General features: G+C 38.0%; 1 protein-coding gene and 1 long non-coding RNA gene across 6 annotated transcripts; one reads left to right on the top strand and one right to left on the bottom strand.

Annotated features, from left to right (window-relative positions):
* The first annotated feature begins 6312 nt into the window (after window positions 1-6312).
* On the top strand, window positions 6313-13283 carry LOC105041526 (MLO-like protein 2). Of its 2 annotated transcripts, none has more exons than XM_010918480.4 (14): window positions 6313-6554; window positions 6668-6725; window positions 6935-7092; window positions 7191-7307; window positions 10557-10617; window positions 10977-11065; window positions 11159-11233; window positions 11337-11428; window positions 11543-11592; window positions 11808-11848; window positions 11926-12099; window positions 12376-12411; window positions 12487-12615; window positions 12696-13283. In XM_010918480.4, the coding sequence occupies exons 1-14, from the start codon at window positions 6441-6443 to the stop codon at window positions 13281-13283; spliced, it is 1782 nt and encodes a 593-aa protein (XP_010916782.1). In that variant the 5' UTR covers window positions 6313-6440. The 2 variants fall into 2 exon arrangements, with proteins under 2 accessions (XP_010916782.1, XP_073110482.1); XM_073254381.1 differs by having other exon boundaries at window positions 6501-6554; window positions 6982-7092.
* Window positions 11624-21462, bottom strand: LOC109505648 (uncharacterized). Of its 4 annotated transcripts, XR_003800276.2 has the most exons (5): window positions 21137-21462; window positions 19292-19382; window positions 15200-15272; window positions 14174-14288; window positions 12134-13987 (listed from the first exon to the last, which is right to left on the bottom strand). It is a non-coding gene; the product is annotated as an uncharacterized lncRNA (long non-coding RNA). The 4 variants fall into 4 exon arrangements; XR_002164244.3 differs by lacking the exons at window positions 15200-15272; window positions 19292-19382 and having other exon boundaries at window positions 11624-12182; window positions 12276-13987; window positions 21137-21435; XR_002164243.3 differs by lacking the exon at window positions 19292-19382 and having other exon boundaries at window positions 21137-21459.
* Between the last annotated feature and the right edge of the window lie 3701 nt (window positions 21463-25163).

The raw sequence follows: 25163 nt of genomic DNA, 5'->3' as shown, positions 1-25163 counted from the left end.
GTAGAGCTTCCCCTAGTGTACATTGATGGTCTTTGACGAAGGAGATCCAAGGAGGGCTGAGAAAAATAAGAAGAAGGCGTGATGAATATCGACCAGATTTGAGAGACGTCGGCCATTGTCGTAGATCTTGTGGACATAGTTTTTTCTCTGACGGTTGTTGGCAGTAATATGAAAATATATGGTATTTTTATCACATTCTTTTATCCATTGATCTCTCGAACGTTGTTGTCAAAGCTTTCTTCCTGAGCCGAGATTTCTTTAAGCTGAGATTTGCATCAGATTCTTTTAAGATGCTCTTCAGGAGAGAGACCGACGTCTTCTTCCAATGTATCTAAGTTAGCTATAGTGTGGGCCAATTCCTTTTTCTTTAAGAAAATGTCTCCTACAGAGGATTTGCTACAGTATGTAAGAGATTTTCAGAGGCATCTTAGCTTGGTGACAATAATAGCATTAGCATATGAAATTTGTGTATATTTAGTCCAGGAAGATTTGATAATGTTCTGTAAGTCAAGGTAGTTGTTATATATTGCTCCAAATTACTCTTTCTTTGTATATCTCCCGTGACAGTTGGAAATTCTAATCCGGGTGAATCTCTATTTTGAGAAGGTTTTCTTTCTTTAAAAGGAGGCCGCGGGCATCTTTCTTTTCAGGCACAGGTTCGAACGTGCGGAGGAATTTCTAGGGTTCTCTTGTGCGGGTTTGCTCTCTGGCCGTTCTCCTGCTTGTGCTCTTGTGCGGATTTACTCTCTGGTCGTTCTCCTGCTTGTGTTCTTGTGCGGGTCTATTTCTCTGGCCATTCTCCCGCTTGTGCTCTTGTGCGGGTTGCTTCCTAGCTTTCTTCTGTTGGTCTTCGGTTGGTGTTCTACCTGTCTTCTTCCTTCTCGGTTTCACGGATGCCCTGTGCTGCTTCGGTTGGTAAGGAGGTATTCATCTTGATTTTTTGCCGAGGGTTGAGAAAGGTATCTTCACCTCAGGTATTATTTTACCTTGATCTATTGCCGAGGCTGAGATTGGTAGATCCAATTGGATCTTGGTTGCCTTCTATTCGATACTCTGTTGCCTTCTTGTTGGTTTCGGATAAAGGTATTTTATACCTCATATTGTACCTATTTTTCGGGACGGATTTATAGTGGATTGCTCCTCCTCCCCATGGACTTGTGCCGAACCACGTAAATCTTGGTTTCTCTGTCTTTGTTTATTTATGCCTACAATATGTTTGATGAATTGTCTCAAAGAGATTAGATATTAGATCACAAGCTTAGATCGATCCAATCCGGTGCGCGTGGCTTCAACAGTAGTTATACCAGAGGTTTTTGAACCTGAACATCATAATATTGCCAGTGAATGAAGACGAGGAAGGAGAGATGGAAATCTTCAGCGGTACACGGATGGAAGTGGTTCGTGGCAAGGCCGAACAATTGGTAAGAGAGAAACAGTTGTGCCACTGCAAATTAACAAAGCATCTGTCGAGTTTGGTGAGAGATGGAGTTTTTCTGAGATTTGACCAAGAAAATTTCTTTTGAGCCAAATTGATTTCGATCACATCCAAGTTGTTAATTAGGTCATTGAATGACCGAGAAATGGAAGAACTGCCAATACTGCCCAGTCTGTTGTCAGGGTGTCTAGTGATGTTGAAGTCATCTAGAATAATCCAAGGTATCTGAATTCATTGCTTTAGAGACATGAGTTCAGAGTAAAATAGAGAACGATCCATGTTTTCGTAGAGCCCATATACATTGGTGAGCATTCAATGGTAATTAAAACTTATCGTGCAGAACTAAGTAGTAAGCGAGAACGTGCCTTTGTGAAAAGAAGAGCCGAATAGGGTAGAATTTTTCCAGCAAGTGATGATGCCACTGGATGAGCCGACAACTTCCTTTATGTCCCAGTGGTCGAAATCTTTTCCGCATACAAACATAAAAAGCTTTAGGTTGAAAGAAGCAAGCTTGGTTTCTTGGAAGCATGCGATATAGCATTTGGATAATTGAGTCAAGTCTTTGATGATACACTGTTTAGAAGGGCGGCTCATACCTCTCACATTCCAGCAAACAATATTAGAGATTGAACAACAAACACCAAACTCCTTTAAGTAACTTGAAAATCTTCTATTAACCAGAAATTCAGAGAACACATAGTGACAGACTTCTAGTAACAGACTTCTGAGGCGGTGCAAAATACAAAAGATGGGGATCCTAAAATTGGTGCCCAAAGAGCACACTTTTAGTGGAAGGATGAGCAACATTGAAGAGGGTAGACCAGATAGAAAGCGACACAAAATGAAGCGAACAGGGTGCCAAAATAAGCTTGTAAACATCATCATGATCAAGCTGCACTGAAAGCAACTCAGGAGGTGGATTCTATTTTTATTTGTTTGTTTGTGTGGATAATATCTGTGTATCATTTGTTAATGGAAGGGGGGGACCATTTTGCTCAAATGGAAAAATCTTTAAAAAAAAATTGAAGAATAGTTCTCCCAATAGGACTTGAAATCCATGTTTATCCAGGTAGCAGAAGTTTGCTACAGAGTAGACAATGTAAACTATTTGATGATAATGCCCTCAACTCCACCCATGTTGGACAGTATTTGACAATTGTACTAAGCGGTTTTGATTCCAATCCTACTTCATCGAGATATAGGAGGTTAGGAAAATTTATAAGAAGACCATGCCCTCTCCTTTGGGTATGCACTTCGTGTGTGCATCTTGCACTACTCCTTTCCTTTTAAACAGCTCAAGATTTCAATTTTTATTTTTATTGATTTATTTATTTATTTATTGAAAACAATATTTCAATTTATTCAAGGGAGTTTCTCACGTATCATATTCAGTATTTTTTGCCAATATTACAACTTATTCTCATGATTGAGATTTTTTTTTTTTTTTTGAAATTGTAAAGGAGGTACAAAACGACCATTTGAATTTATTAAAAAGAAATAAGAAAATACAAATTAAGATCCCTTGCTCGAGGAGCAGAAGAAAAATAGAAGAAATATGTCTTATGATTGAGATATATATTGAAATCTCAAGTGAGATTATAAATCCATGATTATCATTTAAAGGTACTGATATTGTAATCTATTTTTTAGAAAAACTATTTAAAATGATAATAAAATGAGCCACTAGCGAATGAGCCTTTGAACCCATGATGTCCCATATATATCCTATATGAATAGAAATCAAGATCTCTACAAGCATGGAAACCATTACTAGCTTTCATATGCTTCCATGACTTTCTTGAATTTAAGATATACTTACCAATCTGTAGGTACTCATCCTTGTTTAGTAGATATCACGAGATTAGTACATATTTCGAGACTTTCAAAATCAAAGCACACATCCTTCAGGAAATTAATATCACGGTGGATTAGATGGCATCCTAAATGGCCAACCACTCCGCAACTCTATTAATTGGGACTATACCGCATCTATCTATATATCTCACAATGATATTTTGTTCCCTGATTCTTTACGACATCTACCATATTTGGACTATATAATTTTGCTACCTTAATTACAAAAATAAAATATATAAAAGGGAAATGGCTTTGTGTTTTTTCCGGCCCACAAGAAATATCATTTTTAGATACGGAGAGCAGTCAGCTGGAAGCCAGATCACAAAGTTTTACGGGATTTTAAACAAGTGGATGGAACGGCTAAGTCGGACGGAAAATGGCGTGGCGTTGCTCGTCCGTGGATAGAGATGAACTCAGGAGTACGATCCTTTCCGCCGCCTGGAAGTGGATGAGATGGATTGATCTGGGCTTTCCCAGTTGACAAACAAAACTATACGTAAAATTCGATTCTCCATTTTTGACCAAAACAAAATTGCCGTGGAACTTAAAGTCTAAAGCAATCGTCAATTGTGACAGCGGACTCTGCCTCACGGTGAGTACACCAACTTTGGAACCATGTGGGTGGGGGAGATACAGCGTACGGACCAGTTCCTTTTGTCAGGTTGCACGTCATTCTTTTCGATTTCAAAAATATGAGGATCTCATATCATGTACGATCGATATGATTTTTTATTGCCCCAACTTAGTTTGTTATATTTTTATATGCGTCTGCGGATTTGAATGCACTTCCAAATGGTATATTTTTCATTTGCACGTCCGTTCCTCCTCTGACTTCGTCCCCAAGTACATGATTTTGTGACTTTTTGCTTGTTCCGCTGGCCACTCCAACCAATGCGTATCACGACAAAAAAAACAGATGACATTTCTCCTTTTAATAAATTCAAATGACTAAGGTTTCATCCTTAGTCACGGTTCTATATATATATATATATATATAATAAAAGGTAACAAGCCCGTCGATCTTCAAAAGCAACAACTATGAAAAAATCGACGTGCATGTGTGAGGTCTGAGGAAGATTTTTTTTTTTTGTAATATAACAATTACGTCATAGTAAGATGATCTGTAAAATAGAATAATCTTTTTGCTATTATTCTTTCAGGTATTGGCTTTGAATATGTAGAGAGTTATAAAATTATGATTTAACTCTTTACATGACCGCGAGTATTATGTAGAAAAAAAGAAGGTGGCTTTGATTGGGAAACAAATATCAGGTTACCATGCACGCAACCATTAGAGATATTACAAACAAAAATTTCTGTGGCCATACTTTGTTCTATTTTTGACTGAGTGTGGCCATACTTTTCCAAATGAATATTTATAGCTATTTTCTATACACCCGTTCTAAATTAATGTGATGCTTCGTTCACCAGTTACCTTCACTCGGTCAAAATATGGAGCTCAGCGCCACACTCAAGAAGATCGCTCGTGTAACTCACGCAATTATGAGTTGGTGTTTTCCTCTGGAAATTAATGAATAGATTAACATCCCTAGTTAATGGGCTCTATTGTGCTTATTCATTTAAAAACAGGGCAAACTCACCCCTCATTTAGAGCTTGACAGGGGTATGAGCAAAACCTAAACATTAATTGGGCTCACAAAAATGATATAAGCTTCATGTCAACTCCATAACATGGTTGTTTTAGCTCTGTCGGTTAGAAAATAATCCAAGCTTGAATATTTATAATCGCGCTCAACACAATTTTGAATACATTTTTCAATTGTTGAGTAATTTGATTATTGCACTTGTCAAAAAATAATACTTTCACCTCCATGAATTGCTTTGGATAATTATATTTGCATCAGGTACATCTGTCATTGGACCCATATATCAATACGACTCTTTTCAGCAATTCTTGCTACTTACTTTTGAGCAATGATTTTTTTTTTTTTTTTTTTAACTTTTTAATATAATGACGATACTTCCCCCTATCCAATTATATCTAAGAAAATTGATAGGATTAAAAATTCACTCGGCAAAGGGAATCATAGGACTCACTTCAATCATTGTTTTAAGAGAGAAAAGATACCTGCTTGTACTGTAATTACCTACCTCCTAGCTCCTACTGCTTGAAGATGCACCATCGATCCAAGATTTATATCTGAAACCTCTGGTTGCTAAGCGAGAAATGTTTGTCTATTAGGATAAGCCCTGACTCATAATTAAACAAATATAACCATACGTATAATGTATATGCATAGATGCACATATCTAGAGATATTTATGATCGATACATAATTTTATCCTAGAGATATTTTAAACAAATGAAAGCTGATCGACCAGTAGGCAGCTTCATGCACTACATTAGTGCAAATGTCCAAGCAAGTACTCAATCCATCATCCATGATGTCTCAATATATTTCTTTACTCAGTGTCATCTTTTCAGGATAACAAGATTATTCCAAGATCACCCTTGTAGCATCAATTACATATCGAGCATCCGTCAATGAAACTTGGATCAACTAGCTGGAACATCTCTCTTCGGTTCTTGCGTCGGAAAGTCTAAGCTCAGACCCAAACAAAAGCGTTCCCACCGTTATCCAGAAAACTCACGCATCCAAACAAAAATTTCTTGGTCCAACCAGGAGGAGATCAAGCCTTGTCCAACCACTTCCAATTTTCTAATACCCAACACGTTGCTGTACAAGTCGGTACGGAAGAAATTTCCCTGCTCGACTTGTTTATTTATTTCTCTTCTGAGGAAATGTTTAAACCCCTTCTCAATAAAATAACACGAGTGTCAATTGTCACAAGTAAACAAGAGTACCACTCCTTCACCTTCATGTAGTATTCGGCACTCGATATAATGTCAAAGAGGGCGACGGCTTTCCCACCATCTCCGCAAGCATCCACTTATGCTAGGCCTCTGATAAGGTCCCGAACTTTTCTATATTAATTACACCTTGCAGATTAGACTCCTCTGACTACTTCCAAAGCTCTGGCCTTCACATGCATCTACAGAGATAGCTTGGTAGCTTGCAGGGAGCGAACGCAAAAATCTCCACGTTGGGAGCTTTCAGATCCCAATAAAACTAGCAACACCAACTATATCCAGACCCTTAATTCCGTAGTAATTAATACTGATATCATGGAATTGGAGGCTTCTCTGGAATCCACTCCTACTTGGGCTGTAGCTGGCGTTTGTGCTGTTTTGATTCTTATAGCTCTCCTCCTTGAACATGCCCTCCATCTACTAACTCTGGTAATTGTCTCTCTCTCTCTCTCTCATATGCAAAATAATGCATGAATGTCTAATATAAATGCTGCCTTCTATTATTTTTTGTGCGCTACTGAAATGTTGGTTTATTCATTTAGTTGCTTGAGAGGAGAAAGAGGAAGACAATCAATCAGGCTCTGTACCATATAAAAGCAGGTGCGCAAGGAGTATATCTATTTCTTTAGCTCACAATATAAGTCTTTGCTTTAGTTCTGCCGAATCATCTATTTTTCTTCTGATCCAGGATTATAATTTATTGTGATTTAAAAAAAAAAAAAAAAAAAAAAAAAAAGAAAAACTCTTCTTCACTGTGTTTCGAAGTAAACGCCTTCAATAGTTCCCAAGGTTTTGTTGTTGGTGTGTAGAACTCAGGGATTTTGGATTCATGTCCTTGTTGCTGACTGTTGCCCAGCAACCAATTTCAAAGATCTGCATACCGAGAAGCCTAATGAACTCCCTTCTTCCATGTAAAGATGCGGAGCCCCCAGACACATTCACTGAGGAGGAATCATGCCAAAAAGAGGTCAGAACCAGGCAAATTTTTAGATAATAGATTTTTATTTTATTTTATTTTATTTAGATATTTGATCCATTAGGATTAAACTCTGATCTTTTGGGCAGGGGAAGGTGTCTCTTGTATCCTCGCAAGGTGTTCTACAATTGCAGACGCTGATCATTGCGCTGGCTGTGTTCCATGTCCTATCCTGCCTTCTTACTTTGGGTCTTGGGGAGGTTAAGGTATGTTTACCCATTTTCTCTTATATTTTTGGTGATCACAGTTGCTTGTACCTTCTATTGTGTGTTTTTTCTTTTTCTTTTTCTTTTTTTTTTTTTTTTTTTTTGAGGAATTCTACCTTCTGCTTATATTTTCAGCATCTTTGACAATCATCTGGAAAAAAAACGATCCATTAGTTGAGCTTTCAAGTCAACCGAGAGAGAGAGAGAGAGAGAGAGAGAGACGGGGGGGGGGGTCGGGTGTGGACAAGGGGAAGTGGAAGATTCATTAATGTGGAAAAAAAAAAAGAAAAAAAAGCCTATGACCCCGTAGTAGCACCCCAATTTTATTGGGTAGAGATTTATATGTGCCAGCAATTCCTTTTGTTTTTTAGATTCCGGCAATTCCTCAAGTGTTTCGTAGATAATTCTTAATTCTATATGAAATAATGGGTGGCACTATCGCATCCTAAATTCAACAATCGATTTAGATACGTGATAGCCGCACACTCTTTAAAGCAAACTATAAAGAATATACAAGATCAAAAATAATTTTTATAACCTCAATATCCATAATATCTAATTTCAATAATAATTTATAAAACTTACATAATTACAATTAAAATTCTTTCAATCCTCTAATCAGATATCATGATATTCTATCTATTCATCTGTTCACCCACAATCCAAACCATAGTCAATCATGAGCATCCTGTATCTCTGAGAAGAAAAAGAAAGATGAAGGTGTGTGAGCTTTACAGTCTAATAAAAATTCTCATATCATACTGATATAATAATATAATCTAAAAATAAGAATAAGTAATAAAATATAAAATTTCATGTTTAATATCCGAAATAATGTAAATATCTATAAATTATCTGTCTTGTCAAAAGAAATGCATCATCATATGTTAATGGGTAAAATACTTTTGTTCAATGATTGTCTAATGTCTTGTCTTTCATTTCTCTTTTCATTATCATATGATCTTTAACCTTTTTCTTTTTGGCTTTGGACTAACCAAATCTATACTTCAGTCACCATCCGAACAATTTTCCTCTTATAAGCCTTTCAAGGCTGTCTTAGGATGAGCTCCTGATCGACTGTCCCACATACGAAAGTCCGTAGGGGACTGTCCCAGGCATAAGCTCTTGGCGGACAGTCCCAGACATGAGCTCTTGACTGGCTGATCCACGTATAAGGTAGTGGAGGCTGTTCCAGGCATAAGCTCCTGACGGACTGTCCCAAGCATAAGCTCTTGACGGACTGTTCCATATGACAAGATTAGTCTAAATCATATCTTTTTTTATTTAATTATTATATGTTGATTTCATCAAATTAATTCCAATTTACACTGTGATCAAATTAGATACGTCATATTCATATAATAATGACATCAACCATTGATACATATATATATATATATAGACATAACATACTTGTGCTCAAAAATTATATAAGCAAATAATGGTATCTCGGATATAGCAAATTCATCGATCTCAAATCCAACGATGCAAAACCAATGATGCAAGACTAACGATAAAATAACATATATAATGGTGATCATGTACAGAGATTCTTACCTTTACCGATGACTGATCCAAGCATAGAAATCAATGTTCTTTTTTGATTTATGAATTTCGAAAATAAGATATTCTACTAGATATCTTATGCAGACAATCATATCTCTTCATGACCTTGATCAAATATAAAAATCATATATGAAGAAATTACCGACAATCGATCCTAATAACACAAATCCAGGACTTCTCCTAGGATTACCTAAAATCAAAATTTATCTAAGTATCTGGACCCTCCATTAGTCTATAAAATTTTTAGAGAGAGAAAATTCATAAAGAGAGAGAAAATTTTAGAGAGAGAAAGTGAAGAGAGAATCTTTGTATCCTTCAGATGAGGTAATTCATGATTGAAATCATCAGAGGTCATATCAGGATGACTTAATATGGATTAATCATGATCGATGTTATAAATTTCGAATAAAGATCGGACTGGGATCCAATCTACTGCATGAATTTCGAAGCACTCTCAGGTCATCTTATTTTCATCTCAAGTTTGCCCTAAGATCCGTGATGCAGTTAGAGAGAGAAAGAGAGAGAGAGTAAAAAAACCCTAAAGAGAGAAATTCTAGAGAGAAAATAGAGAGAATCTAGAGAGAAACTGAAGAGAGAGAAAGTAGAGAGAGGAGAGAGAAAAATAGGAAGAGAGAGGAGAGAGAAAATTTTTCTTTCTTTTTTTTCTCTTTCTCTTTTTCTTTTTTCTCCCTTTCTCTTTCTCTTTTCTTTTCTTTTCTTCTTCTTCTTCTTTCTTTGTTTTTCTTTTTTTCTCTCTTCCCGACCGAACAGAGGATAGACCAAGGGGAACTCGGTGGCTTGACTCCGACGAGGGGCGATGGCTTGATCGAATGTCCAGCAGTGACGGTCGATAGCGGTGAGGCAAGGGATGGCCGGCAGGAAGGTTCGGTCGGCAAAAAATCAAGAAAAATCGAAAAAACATGGTACCACCATTTTTCTTTTATTTTTTGGTTATTGACTAGTCATCGACGGCCAAAACCTTCAAAAAAGAGAGATAAAGGGACGAGGATCCTATCCTAAAGGTGAGACGCTGCAAACGACGACACCGATGGTCGGAAAAGAGGAGAAAAGAGCTCGCCCGAACAGAACATTATAGAATCTCATCTTTTCATGGATTTTCCGACGAGCCCGACGGTCGACAAGGATGCACAATGCCGTAGAAAGGAGGGGAAGAAAAAGAGAAAGGAGGAGAATGGCTTACCTCGAACTCCGGTGACATCTCCGGCAAGAATTAGACGCGAGTACAGTGACGGCTTCTACGAGCAAAATTCCGGTGATCCTCGCCATTGACTCCCGATTTTTTGATGGGAGGGGGAGGGGAGAGATCTCCTCCAATAGAGCCGGAGGGAAAGGAGTTTGACTCCTTCTCGGAGGTTTTTCGACTCCGATTAGGAGTCGGTTGGGAGGAGTCTTCTTCAATTTTTTTTTCTTTTTTGTGGGATTTGGGCTTCTCAAATTTTGGATCTGGTCCAAGGCCCAAATGGATCGGGTATTGTAGGCACTCCAACCAAAAAGACTAAAAAAGACTAAAAAGAACACTAAAAAATGGGTGGAACTCTTCAGATGGATAATCCTTAATTTCCATATGAACTAATGGGTGGCACTCCAACCCAAAAAACTAAAAAAGATATTGCTATATTATATAGGTTACTAAGTTGCTTGGTTGTCTTCTGAATCTTTCAGATGAAGAAGTGGAGCTCTTGGGAAGAAGCGACTAAAACTCTGGAATTCCAGTTATCAAATGGTAAGTATATGTGGCAGCAAGTTCAGACTCCATGAGAGAGGTCCAATATTTAATTTCCTAAAATGTTACCTGAAAATCACATTAGAAAGAGAGACAACCTCAAAGTTATTGAAGCTAGAAGCTGTTTCACAACCTCCAAAGCCCATATCTTTCTTGTGCCTTAGTACAGTGATCTGAAGCAAAAGTACTTTAATTTTATTAATTTTTCCGTTGATTATCTTTGAAGAATTTAAATTAAATAAGCTCCACTAAACAAATGTAGCATATCCATTTTAATTTTTTGTTTCCATTACATAATTGCTCTATTCTTCAAATTTCCTGGTTCCTTTACTAAGATGACTTAAACACAATATATGCAGATCCTCGCAGGTTTAAGCTCACCCGACAGACATCATTTGGAAGAAGGCATCTCAAGTTCTGGAGTAAATACAGATTGCTTCTCTGGCTTGTCAGTCGAACTAAACCCCTACGACTGTAAGATCATAGTGGCTGTCTTGGCCATGTTTTCATGTTCATAATCTTTCTGCTATCATGTCTGCAGGTTTGCTTTGTTCGGCAATTCACAGGTTCAGTATCCAAAGCTGATTATTTTGCTCTGAGGCATGGTTTCGTTGCAGTAAGACTTTAGTAGAACGCTATAATTAAGTATGCAAAAGCGATTTTAGTAATGAAAATAATGACATCTCTATACTGACATGCCAGGTTATTCTTTCTTGCAGGTTCACTTTCCTCAGGACTACAGCAAGTTTGATTTCCGCAGGTTTATTCAAAGATCACTTGATCATGACTTCATGGTGATTGTCAGGATAAGGTTCTTATTCGAACACGATCCTCTCATCATGTTCAAGAATCCTCATTTTCTTCAACTAGCTTACAATTAGTTGTGGATACTAATTATTTTCTTGCATTGTTCTAATACTCGCAGCTTTTGGATTTGGTTATACGCTATCGTCTTCATTTTCTTCAATGCCCATGGTAATGCATATTTGCAAACATGTTCCTCAAATAGCAGCAGAAATAATTACATTTGTTATTAGCACCACCAATTTTAGAATCTAGATAAAAATAATTACAACATCTTCCAAAATAATTGAGGGATTTAGGATTACTCTCAAATCAAATTATATCAGCTTAGTGCCTCGAATGACACTTTCTTTCTTTCTTTCTTTCTATCTTCAATTTGGTTACAGGATTCTATAACCACTATTGGCTTCCTTTTATTCCCTTGGTGGTGAGCTCACATAACACCCTATCTTGCCTATGAGTAAAGGCTTCTAACAAAGGAAGAGGATTTCACCCTTGCTGCAGGTCCTTTTGGTTGTAGGAACGAAGCTAGAGGTCATCATAACCAAAATGTGCTTAAAGAGCAGTGAACAGATTGTGATTGTTCCAGGGACAGTATGTGTGAAGCCTGATGATAACTTATTCTGGTTTGGCCGACCTCAATTGCTATTGCATCTCATCCAATTCATCCTGATCCAGGTGAACTATACTAGTGTTCTTGATGGAGAACATGTTGGAACATATTATCATAAGAAAATATTCAGAGATCAAAAGTTAGTTACCTGTTACAACCAATATATAGTTGGATGATACTAAAGAGAATGAGAAGCTATATCAAGTTTGATAGAGATATTTAGCACAAGAAACCTTCGTACCTTCCAATTTGTTATTTTTGGTTTAAAGCACTCAGATATGCTGTTGCTCTTTTGCACCATCGTAGTTACCCTGCTGATGTGGATTCTTGGCCAATTGCAGAACTCCTTTCAGCTTGCATTCTTCACATGGACGTGGGTGAGTCTGCAAATGTGATACTCATCATTAAGGATGCACCTGCATCAAAACAATTCTAACTTGCTTGCAATGCAGTACAACTTTGGACTCTGGTCCTGTTTCTATAACAATGTGGAGGATGTTGTCTTAACTATCGGCTTTGGCATTATGGTTCAGTTCTTCTGCACCTATGTCACTCTTCCATTATATGCATTAGTCACCCAGGTAGAGATAGTAATATATGAGCAGAACTACAAGCTTTCCTGTGTGGCTACTTGTTCACTGGTTCCATCTCTTCTGGTCAGATGGGCTCTTCGATGAAAGAGACAATCTTCACAGACCGCATCATTGATGGCCTGAAGAACTGGCACAGGAGAGCAAAGAAGAACCTAGCTAAGCAGAGATCCCTTCCCTCAAGCCCTTCAGCAGCACCCTCACCTTCATTCCCAACTGAATCTTCTTCATCTCAGAGACGCATGGCAGCAGCACCCTCCTTACCTTTTCTCCCATCCAAAGCACCATCATCTTATAGAAACACAGCAATGGGATCCTTGGTACCTTCTCTCCCGGCAAAAGCTTCAACATCTTATAGGCATGCAACAGCAGCTTCCTCATTAACCTCTCTACAAGATGAAGCTTCATCATCCTACAGGCACAAAACAATGGCACCCTCCTTACCATCTCTCCCAGCCAAAGCTTCATCATCCTACAAGCACACAACATGCGAGACGGAATTCAAGTATCCCTCGGGAAGACTAGAACTTTTGGAAGTCCAGAAAGTGGTAGAAGAGATCATTCAATATGGTGCCATGCCTAATGATGGTGAGATTTCTTTCGGATGGTGGAGGCGGCAAAGCAGTGAGTTCTCGACAAGGAGTCGACAGTCAAAGTGAACTGCTTGAGCTCACTGTGATGGCCTCCTGATTTTATAAAACTTCCAATGCTGGAAGCCCAAGCTTCCGAAGGAAATTGCTAATCTGAGACAGATTGATATAGTTGTGATGTTCCATGTAGAAAAATACTGTTGGCATTTTATTGTTTTGCCCGTATCTATCCCTAAAAACTGCTTTAAGAGGAGTTGTAAAAAGTCTCAGCCTTTAACTTTTGCTGTACAATATTGAGACAGTATCATGTGTATAAAAGCAGATGAGGCATTTATAAGACTGATATCCTTTCATTCCTTTTATAACCTAGATCACTCTCTTCCCTTACCAGCATCTAATACCAATGTGCACAGTGGTAAACATGCAAGTCGGGGCTGCAACTGGGTCTGGGCCTACAACTGCTGATTTTAGATCAGACCTTCTAAACTTGTTTCACTTCAAAGTCCACTTTTGAAACCCTTTGTGATTCCATCATGCTTCTCTATAGTTTGAAACTTTCCAATGCATAATTAATATCATCCGATTCGATTTGGAAAGAAACTTTACCATATGAGGATTTGAAGTGCACCTGCTTGCAGTAATCAGAAAGACGACACCATTGGTGGGCATATGTTGAACAACTCTTGCTATATTCTTAGCATCATGCTATCAAGATGGTGACTTCCTGACAATGCAATCTCAAGTTGCCTCATCATTGTCATCATTCCTGTTGACTGACACAAAAGAAGACGGAACAAAGTCATCAATACAGGTCACACATATAGAATTAACTGAAGGAATACCCATGCCTCAAGAATCATGTCCAAAACCACAAAATATTTGGAATTTGATTCTTGCACTGTCCCTTGAGAAAAGAACAAAAGTACCATGGCCACAGAAAGGACTACCAAAAATTTTACCACTCTATGCAAAAATTGAGGTAAATGTCCTCTATTAATCAACTCCATGAAGGGTTATCTTTATCCTAAAAACCATGCGCTGTCAGGGATCTTTGTCTTCAAATCTGAATCCCCACTGTCATCAAAAGAGTGAAAACATGCCTGTATGACTGATCAGTGTATACAAAGTTGCTCTTGAAAAATAATATTCTGCATAGTTGTGAAAATGAAAGATGGTACATGCAATGTGGATTCAGCTCCCTTCATGTTCAACTTAGTTACTTACCATGTAGGAAAGTTTTCTGTAAGTTATTTCACAAAAAAAAAAAAAAGTCTTACAGCTTAATTTCTCCAGCCAATTAACAAAAAAAGGGAAGCCCATGGGACAATCTAATAGATGATGATGATGATAAGTCATCTATTGTTCTTCTTTATTCAATATCATATTCGTAAGTGGTTCAACAATCAATTGGAGTAGCTTGATGCTTGGCGGTCAGCAATTCCTAAGCATTTAACATCTCACATGGTAGATAAAGTTATGCAGAAGGAAGAAATGGAGTTGATAGGAAGAACCATATCCTGTTTGAATAATGTGAAACACTCTGATGCATCATGCTCATTGACTTGTGTGTGCAGGCATGTGCACCACTGAAGAACGAGACATGCTTTTACAGTGCAGAATTATTTCTATTACTAAATGACACAAATGTTTTTATAGTGGAATTTCCCCAGAGTTTTCAGAATTTAGCTGAGTAAACAGCACAAAGACACTCCAATAGTACAAAAACACAAGTTAAACAAGTATGGACACTGAAGCACCAAGAATACCATTTATTTCAGAGGATAAGCTCCAAGAAAGAGTGTGAGAAAATATTGCAAAACAGTCTAGAAAGGCTGAGTCTGGCTAAAAACCTGAGGAAGAGATTTATGTATTATGCATCAGTCAACAATATAATCACCTATTTCTTGTCTATGTTCCAGTTCCTTATCCCTGCCTGTCTTTTAATTAGTTCTTTATATGCTCTACTATCATTATATCAAGTATACCTAGTCCAAGTTCCAAGATGAGTCAATTAAGGCTTGAGGCTCATCCCAACCTTCCAAGTGATGACTTTCAATTCTGCAATACAGAAATAAAAGCATCTAGTAACTCAGAGTGCCAAGGACTTGTGCATGGATGATGTAATACAGAAAAAACCAACTTATTCAGAGTTTCAAGGACTTGTAATTGATGATAGATTCTTAATGAATTCTTAAGAAAGTGTTTTATGAATATGAATTCTTAATGACCTCAAGTCCACATGCACCAAAAGATTCTAAAATTGTGCATAAATTTCATATGTTACAATCAAACAGAAAGTGTTACAAGGGGGGGTTTACTAAAGTCAAAAACGAAAATAAGAGCTCTTCATGAATGTTTGGCTGCATAATCAATAAAATGATGATTAGATCTAAGCTAAAACCAGATCTTGGCAGATGCAATCCGCAGAAAGAAGTGGCATGCGAAAGATAAAATATGAAAGGAGGAGAAGAAATAAAGAAGTAAAGAGTGAGAAAAATCAAAGCTAAAGGCAGGCTTCTTCCTTCTCTTCTTCTCTTCATTTTATTAACATTGTGTCGTTCAACATACACATTAAAAGGTCAAAATTATTGACATCTTTGGAACCAAGTGTTACAACACCATGCTGAGAATCAGTTAGTTACTAATAGTTTAGGAATTAATGACAAAAGAAGTAATTTTCCAAATGTACATATGATGAATTGTCCAACAGATATTACTTTTAGACATGTAATTATATCATCTAATCAAACAGTTTAATTTACAAAAATTTATACTTTCCTACATTCCCCATCTCGCTCTCTACCACATGCTGAATCACACACTAAAATCCTTATTCAAATTCAATGCCCGTGTCCATGTCCGTGCAAGAAAGATGCACAGAAGAGGAAGAAGATGAGGCACGAGTTGCTGTGCAAATGCTCCTCCAGATTAGGTCAAAAAATGGGGATGAGAAAAAAGAAGATGGGCCAAGAAGACGTTAAGAAGAAGATAAGGAAAAAGGAATGTTTCTTGTTGTACTGTAACATATAAAGGAAAAGGACATTAACTAATTGAATGGTGCTTCTCATTTTCAACCTTCTAGTAGTAATTTTTTTTTTCTCAAGTCACATTGCATCTTATTTCTACAAAAGTCTCTTCTATCAAGAAAGCATCTAAAGATTATTTAGAAGATATCTTATTAGATCTTCTCCACTTCTTTTTCTACTTTCTGAACAAATCCAACCCCCTTTATGCACCAAGGCCGCCTCCATTCTCTTTTCCACATGATCATACCATCTCAATATGTATTCCATTAAGTTACCTCCATTAAGCCTATTACCCAAACTTGAATCTTCCTAATATTAAGTATGAGTCAATATAAACAACATTGCTGATCTTATTATTATCAAAGACAAAAACAAATCAGCACTTCATCCACCATCCTTAAAATTACTAGAAATGTAATTATTTAGATCCCTTCTCTAGATTTGCAACAAAAAACAAAAAAACAAAAAAAACAAAAAAAAAAAAACTTGAAAGTCCAAAGCATTTCCTGGCAATTGATACCAACATTTGTGATTGTCTACGTTACGTGTCCACAAGAATCATATAATACTAATGAATGCATGATGTTGAACCTATATAATCAAAACTTCTGTTATGGTGATGGTCACAACTGATATGCTCTCTTTTGGTTGACTACAACATACCTGGCTATACTTCAAAGCTTCCTTACATAAATCAAACTTCAAAAAGTATACTCATTTAGAGGAATTCTCCTAGGTTTCACCAACTTGTGGAGGTTAGACACTAATATAGAAGCATGTATAGAGTACATGACCTCATTATAATATATTGGTAACTTTATCCATTTTCCCCTTCTAATAGATTTGGATAACAAATAACATTCATCACAAAGCATAAGTTAGCCATTTGTTTTGATGGTAGCAGAACTTAAGTGTCCTTCACTAATAACTACATATGATGCTGTAGACAATAAGGAAAATTTGACTGGTGAAAAAAGTCTTAGTTAGGCATTAACAATTAATACTTGTTTGCTACAAGGATGGTTACCAAAATCACAATTTATATGCTCTCTGTTGGTTGACTATGAATTACATCCTCACTCTCCAAAAGCTTCCTATAAAATTCCAACTCAATGTTCATCCCTGTCTTAGTTCATTGATTAATACCATAGTTGCCATGAAAAGAAATTGATGTGGAGACATTAAAATAGCATCAAATGGTAAACAATGGCTAAAGAAATTTCTAATTTAGGAAATGGGATATGTGATCCTAAAATAAACAAAAAAAATATTAAGCATCTACATATAAATATAAAAATATTATGAAAAAAAATCATGAAAAGGATCTAGTTTTCTTTGAATTTATATGAGTTACTTATATTAGTTTTTCAAACAACTTGTAGTTTAATGATAACTTATATATTTAATCCATATCTATTATCTTTCATTCTTACAATGAGAAAAAAAATAAAGGGTGAGCCTTGGAACAACAGCCAGATTATTCCATCATAACCTAGATGTCATGAGTTCAAAACATAAAAACAATCTCTCTACATGCAAGGGTAAGGCTGCATATATCTAACCCTCTCTAGACCATGTAGTGGTGGTAGCATCGTACACTAGGCTACCTTATATGAAGGAAAAAAAATGAAAGGATGTGCTAATGTTGTGATTTATGAGCTTATAAAGAAATATTTAACTCCTTACCAAATCAATGGAGAGATCATTTAATCTCTCTATTGCCACAGATTTCTTTTTATCTAAAATTCCCTTCTCTTCCTCTCTCTGTAGGTTTATTCCCATCCAAAAATACCTCCTCCTCTCCTCCCCCTCCACTTCAGGGTGTTTTCCCATCCAAAACTTCTCAAGTTTCCCAAGGTACTAAGTCGCGCTTTGGAGCACATATGTGGAATAAATCGAATCCATTTGTGGATTTAGTTCTGTCTCGTCGACAAGTGTGACAAACCAGTTTCCCTGCAACTAAAATTAATACTACACCAATGGGATGGAGAATGAACGGTCCAACTTGAGTATCTAGGCTATGCAATGCAATCTAAACTAAGCATGTCCAAGCCATCTCTGATCAGAACCCCATTCATAATAAAGATCAAATTTCCATTTTCAGATTCTGTCGCTTCTATGGCATCAAACATCTGCATTCTAACAGTAAAAAGAATTGGTATATAACAGGTGAATAGAACACTTCTTCAGGTATTATATACTAAACCTAACAGATGCCACACCAAATAATTGTTGGCATGGAACTTAGTGCTTGACCATAGATGAAGTTGTAGAAGATAAGTCTATATATAAATATAAATATAAATATAAATACACACACACACACATACATACATACATACATATATAGATATATGTATATATATCTATGTAAATATATATGAGTGTATACCTCCAGATCAAGAACCAATAGCTAATCTAGATTTTGAGTCCTCAATCTATTTAGGCGAATACCATTCACTTTAAGGTCCACTGAATAATTGTGATTGAACTTCTCAAGGTGTGTAGTTTCTTCCATCTACAAACAAATAATGGTCGGTTATTTTGACAGTATTTAGTACATTTTTTTCATCACATAGTACCACATTCAACTGTTTTTATTTCCATCTCATGGTTTAGGATACCAAACTAAGAATAAAAGCTAGTGGACTAAACCATAATGTCACAGAAAGTCAGTTGAACATAGGTTTGGGAAAAATTTAAAAATTTTGGCTTTTGTTCATTATTTCACATTGGTGTATATAATTTATTTCAAGATAACACAACAGACATCTAGAATAGAGCTACAGGTTCCTAAATAACAAAGAACCTTTTCATTCTTGGAATATCCTGAACAATTGGCAATTAAAATGCCATGCTTCTTTGTAAGTGCTGACACCAGCTCTACTATAGTAACAATAGATGGAAACCTTTGGCAATCACATGGAATTCTTATAATTATCAGAATGACATGTTTTACAATTTACAAAACCAACTAGTAGTTACACCAGCTTGTCATACACCTCAAGCTATATAAATAAGACTTTCCATTGGAAGTTAGAAGACCAAGACCTGTCCAGGCATCTGTAGCCCTCCTCGCTCCCAAGCTAGTTGAAACTTGAAACTTTCTCTTTCTCAATAAGTGGTGACACCATCTCACTTCCTAAAGAAGCAAACCAGCATTCTTCAGAAAAGGTCGTTCTAAGAAATAAAGTCAAGTCATGCCAAGTCTGCTTAGGTTACCAACAGCAAGAACCTCAATGACACATATTATATCTTCCCCACTGCCTGAGTTGATAGAGACAAAGTCACTGAAACAAGGCTCTAAAATCAGCTTTATCATTACTGTTAGGCACTTCCTAATAACTGGATCAGCCACTCACATGTTGTATTTTTAGATCCTTTCTACTGCGGAACATTTTGAACTACATAAGCCAAGCAGAACTCCACTTCATGCACTAAGTTATCACCACTACTGGATATAAATATGAATATAAAATTATAAATTTATCCCTCTAAAATCATTTTAACTGAAACCTATGTCTATTTTTTTCTTAATTTGATTTCCATCCTCCAAAGGTTTTCCCCGCAATTCCAATCTGGTATTAACTTCGTGAACAATGTACCACTCTAAAATAATATAAGAAATCTTGGACATGTCTTTAGACAATCCTGTAGTATGTGAGATTTAGAAAGCATTACATTAGTTAATAAAGTTTTATTCGCTTTTGGCCTTTCTTTGATAATTTTTTTCACTTGGTATCACAATGACAAGTTTGTAACATCAGCAGCAAATTCAGCAATGACAAGTCATAAGAATAGATCTTGGCAACAGAATCCTGAAAATGTCTTATTTTAAGATCAAATCCAAGAAAAATAATGGACGAAGAGTTTCAATTAAGTCTCTGATCAAATATATGGATGCCTCTCCAAGCCTAAAGATACTACAGAAGCATCCCATCCACCTTGGTTTTGAAGAAAGGCAGAGGGCAATAAAATAGAAACAGAAATTCTAAAAATCTTCTCCAACATCTTGGTAGAGCCTTTGCCCTCAAAATTCAGTCCATAACAACTAAAAACCCCGAGAAACCTAAAACTGAATCACAATGACTTGTCTAACTAAACAAAATTAATAAAACTACATCACTGTAACAGCCCACATTTGTATATGATACACAGCTAAAATGGACCGAATCCCACAAAACTTGAACCCCCAAAAGTATCATGTGCAGTATGTGCCACGATGGGGGAATTTCTAAATTAGGTTCAAAAACTCAAGACTCATCACCGTCGCTTCTCTAGAAATTATGATAGCTTCTTCCTTACCGTTTTGAGTACACCTTTATTCCTTGATACCCATAAATACAGCATCTCTTATGGTACTCTGCCATATGATTTCTCCAAGTATATAAGAACCAAATTTGGGTTTCTCCCTCTCCTGGCAATCTATGTTGCACGTTGAATAACCAAGAAACTAGCTTCCGTAGCTGACAAAACCATAACGGCCCTGAGTTATCTTGTTCCATCACACTCATCCGCATCATACTCTATCTCGTTAGTTTAATTCCACAATAATTGGTAGAATTACGACACCACTCACCCAAAGGATGACATGGAAATTGTTATCTACACAACCCTAACTATGGTAAATCAAGAAAATCAAGATTCTTGAATCGTTGTCTCACCAATGATCAGATAATCTGCGAATACACTAATAAAACTGTTGCAGAAATTTTTATCAAAATGAAAAAATGATGCACCTTGAACAGGAAAATAATAAACAAAAAAATCCAACCTTTCTTTTATTTAAACATCAAAAAGCAAAGGGAACGAAAGGGAACAACAGAAAGAGAGGGAAAAAGAAAATAAGATATAAAATAGGGAAATTGGAACAGCTTCGGAGCTCCAAAATCGTACATTGGTGCATCTACCCTGCGTGTAGTAGAGATACATGGGCCTCCACGGATGGTTCTTTGGATCATCGATTTCCATTGAAGCAGAGGAATTTCGGGCCGAGGAGGAAGCCAAGACGGTGAGATGACGGGTGGATCGAAGGGAGGGAGGGAGAGAGAGAGGTGGGAGATTGGGAGAAATGGAGCAGAGGGACGCGACAGGGATGAGGGAAGGAGAGGAATAAAATCACCAGCAAAGGCCACTCCCACACGGACTCGGACTCTGCTGTGGCCGGGCGAGTAGCGGTTTACTAGAGCCTAGGGTAGCGTTTGGTGATCCGATGATGATCTAAGATTACCGGTAACCTGAGATGATATGAGTATCAATGACCTAAGATGATCGTATTTGGTAAGTTATGATCCGAACGATTAAAGATCTGAAACGGACTCGAACTCCGCTGTGGCCGGGTGAGCAGCAGTTTACTAGAGTCTGGGGTAGCGTTTGGTGATCTGACGATGATCTAAGATTATCGATAATCTGAGTTATGTGATGGTATGATTATCAATGATCCAAGATCACCGTATTTGATAAGTTATGATCCGATGGTTAAAAATCTTCGTATGTTCTCAAATAATCTATTTGGTATTCTACGAGTATTCAAAATTATTGATTATATAACATCAAAACTATCCATAATATATTCTATAAAATATATTTATAAAATATATATAATATATTATAAATAAAATATTATTATATTTATTAATATATTAATAATTAATAAATTTTATAAAAATATATTTATTAATCCTATAAATTATTAATCCTACAAAAATATATTAATTATTATTATAGAATTAATATTTTTATTTATGCTTATAATATATTATTTATAAATACGAATACTTACTTTGATTAGAAAAATAAGGTAAATAAAAATAATATATTAAAATTTTTTATTATATAAATATAAAGTATAATAAAATATTTTTATTCTAATTTAAAATTATCATTGAATCATAATATGATAATAATATGATTAATAATATATTATAATGTAATATATATATTATAAGGAGTAGACTTGGATAAGGTCGATCGGATTTGAGTTTAGATCCGATCCGATCAAAATTAGATAATTGGGATCCTACATCGATGATTTAAACCGTTGGATGTGATCTATTATCCATAACTTGCTTATATACCAAAAGTCATATGATTTGAAGACCACTAACCTATGCATTAAATGATAAAAAAATATATTTAATTTAATTTTATTTAGACTGTTCAATTTTTAACTACTTGATGCATAGGTCAAGGATCTCTAAATCATATAATTTTTTATATGTAAGTAGTTTTGAAATAGTAAATTATATTTAATGACTTAAATCATTGATATAAAATCTCTATTGTAGAGTTTTGATCTAATCAGATTTAAGTTCAAATTCGATTGATCTAATTCCAACTTGACTCATATTATAAATATAATATATAATATAAAATATAATATAATATTATATATATAATATTAATATAATATATGAATAATATATTGATGGGTTTTGCTATGATACTTCTTAAATATATTTTATGTGAGATTAAGGAGCATCCTGATCGTTGACTATTTAAGGGTAATTTAGAGATTTTCATCCTAACAAATTACCAACCGATAACTTTTAGGATTTTTTTTATTATTTCTTTTTGCTTGACTTCCCACACCATCCCCTAATCCCTTTGGTGCCGCACTTCTCTTCGCCACCCGCTCCCCTCCCCTACAGTCCTGTACCGACGGCCTCCTTGCATCGACATCGTCGTCGGGCTCTCCTCTCCTCGCCGCGTCCGTGCGTCTTCCACCCTGGTTCCCTCGCTCGCTGCCTTCCCCTATCAGTCGCTTCTCCGTGCCGTAGCCTCCCTACAAGGGCAGCACCGGCCGCCCCCTCCTCACGCGAGCAGGCATTGCCCCTCCCTTCGGTGCCCCCTCCCTTTGCCGCCTTCCCCCTTGTTAGGATTTGACACCTCGAGATTCAGCCCACATTGAGCCCACAGCGAGGTTCGCGGCGAAAAATGGAGTCCAACGAGACTAAGATCACCTGAATCGGAGCTCGGATGGAGGAGATACGAGCTTTTGAAGTCGGCATAAGAATCGAGGCAGCGGAGGACCGCCGGCGACCGGCGGCGGGCGGCAGCGGCGCGGCCGCAGGCGGCGGCGAGCGGGATGCGCGACCCAGGCCCGTACGGGCCGCGTGACCCAGGCCCGCACGGGGGGGCCTGCGGCCCAGGCGGGCGCGCGGCCCAGCCGCGCGCAGGCACGGCCCAGGCCCGCGCGCGCGGGCCGGCCCAGGCCAGCGGCCTGTTGGCCCCCTTGCCCCGGTCCACCGTGGACCGGGTGATCCACGGCGGGGCCTGTGGACCGCGTGGGCATTTTCCATGCATTTCTCACGGTCCACGACACTATTTCGTGGACCGGAGCACGATCCAACGGTCCAGGTGGCTCCCGGTCTTGATCCGACGGTCTGAGACGCTGATTTGGCTTGTTTAGGACTCTTAAACCTAATCTAATTAGGTTTAAACTCTGTTTAACTTTAAAAGGGCCTGAGACGAACAGAGAAGGTAGTGGTTCGGTTTCTCGCCGTACGAAGTCCGTACGAACCCGAGAAGAGAGAGAGAGGCGGACGTGCTGTGAGAGAAGGAGCAGGAGGCTCCTGGACAGCGGTCGCCAGGCTCTTCAGGGGTTCAGGGGGATCTCCAAGAGAGAGAGAGTTTTTGTGAGGGAAACTTCAGGTGAGAGAGAATTGGGTGTACAAGGGTTGAGGGTGAGGTCTCCTCTTGTAAAATTTCTTTTTCATAGTGAAGTTTGCATGCCCCGTGGAGGCAAGCCCTTTTGTGGCTAATCCACGTATTTTGATTATTTTTTCTTTTGTTTTGTTTCTTCTTTCTTCCTGCTGCATCGCGTGGTACTGAAAGGATCTTGGAAGGTGGTGTCCTGGCCAGACATCCACCCAATAAGTGGTATCAGAGTAAGGCGGTACAAAGACGCAGATTGCAGTGGTGGTGAGCAAGACTGAAGATAGAGAAAACAGAAACAATCAAGATGGAGATCAACAAGTTCGATGGTAAGAGCAATTTCTCCTTGTGGCAGGCAAGGGTGAAAGACGTGCTCATCCAACAGGGGTTGATCGATGCTCTCTTGTGCGATGAGAAGCCGACCACCATGGAGGTGCGGGATTGGAAACGGCTACAGATGCAGGCGGTGAGTACCATCCACATGTACCTGGAGGATGAGGTGGTGATCCATGTGCTGAGCGAGACTTCCCCGACGGTGCTGTGGTCGAAGCTCGAAGAGTTGTACATGGCGAAGTCTCTCACCAACACTCTTTTCCTCTGGAGGTAGTTTTACCAACTGCGGATGACTGAGGGACAGAGCGTGCAGGAGCATCTGAGCCACTTCTAGAAGATCCTCACCGACCTTCTCAGCGTTGGCGAGAACGTTGAGGAGAAGACCAGGGCGCTGGTTTTGCTGGCGTCGCTTTCCTCTTCGTACGAGTCCTTGGTGACTGCTCTTCTAGTGGGGAAGAGTACTATCAAGATGGACGAGGTCACCGCGACGATACTCCAGAACGAGGTTCTCAGGAGGGAGAACCCAGCTTCGAGCACAGGTGTCGATAGCTTAGCTTTGGTGGCTTCTGGAGGTGCAGGAGGCGGTAGACGAAGCGATAGGAGATCGCAACGAGGGCGGTCTAAGTCCAGGAGGGACTTGAGCAAAACCAGGTGTTACCGGTGTGAGGAGTTGGGGCATCTAGCCAGAGATTGCCCTCAACTGAAAAATCGGACGGTGGCTGCTGTAGCGACGGCCGACAGTGATTTAGATGGAGATGTCTTTGAGATATCTGACGAGGTATCTACTTCTTTCCAGTAGTGGATATTAGATTCTGCATGCCCCTATCATGTGTGTTGCAGAAAGGAGCAGTTTGACTCTCTGGAGAACAGTGAGGGCACTGTATATCTGCCGGATGGATCGAGCTGTGCGATCAAAGGCATTGGGACGGTCAGC

Source organism: Elaeis guineensis, chromosome 3 (assembly GCF_000442705.2).
Source record: "Elaeis guineensis isolate ETL-2024a chromosome 3, EG11, whole genome shotgun sequence".
Lineage (NCBI taxonomy): Eukaryota > Viridiplantae > Streptophyta > Magnoliopsida > Arecales > Arecaceae > Elaeis > Elaeis guineensis.
The sequence above is the reverse complement of the archived record's forward strand: the minus strand, read 5'-3'. Positions and strand labels throughout refer to the sequence as shown.

Excerpts from the sequence above, each read along its gene's own strand:
- LOC105041526 (XM_010918480.4), top strand. The coding sequence starts at position 6,441 with ATGGAATTGGAGGCTTCTCTGGAATCCACTCCTACTTGGGCTGTAGCT. Across the intron at positions 11,429-11,542 it reads ATGGTGATTGTCAGGATAAG|CTTTTGGATTTGGTTATACG; the intron begins GTTCTTATTCGA and ends TAATACTCGCAG. Across the intron at positions 11,593-11,807 it reads CATTTTCTTCAATGCCCATG|GATTCTATAACCACTATTGG; the intron begins GTAATGCATATT and ends ATTTGGTTACAG.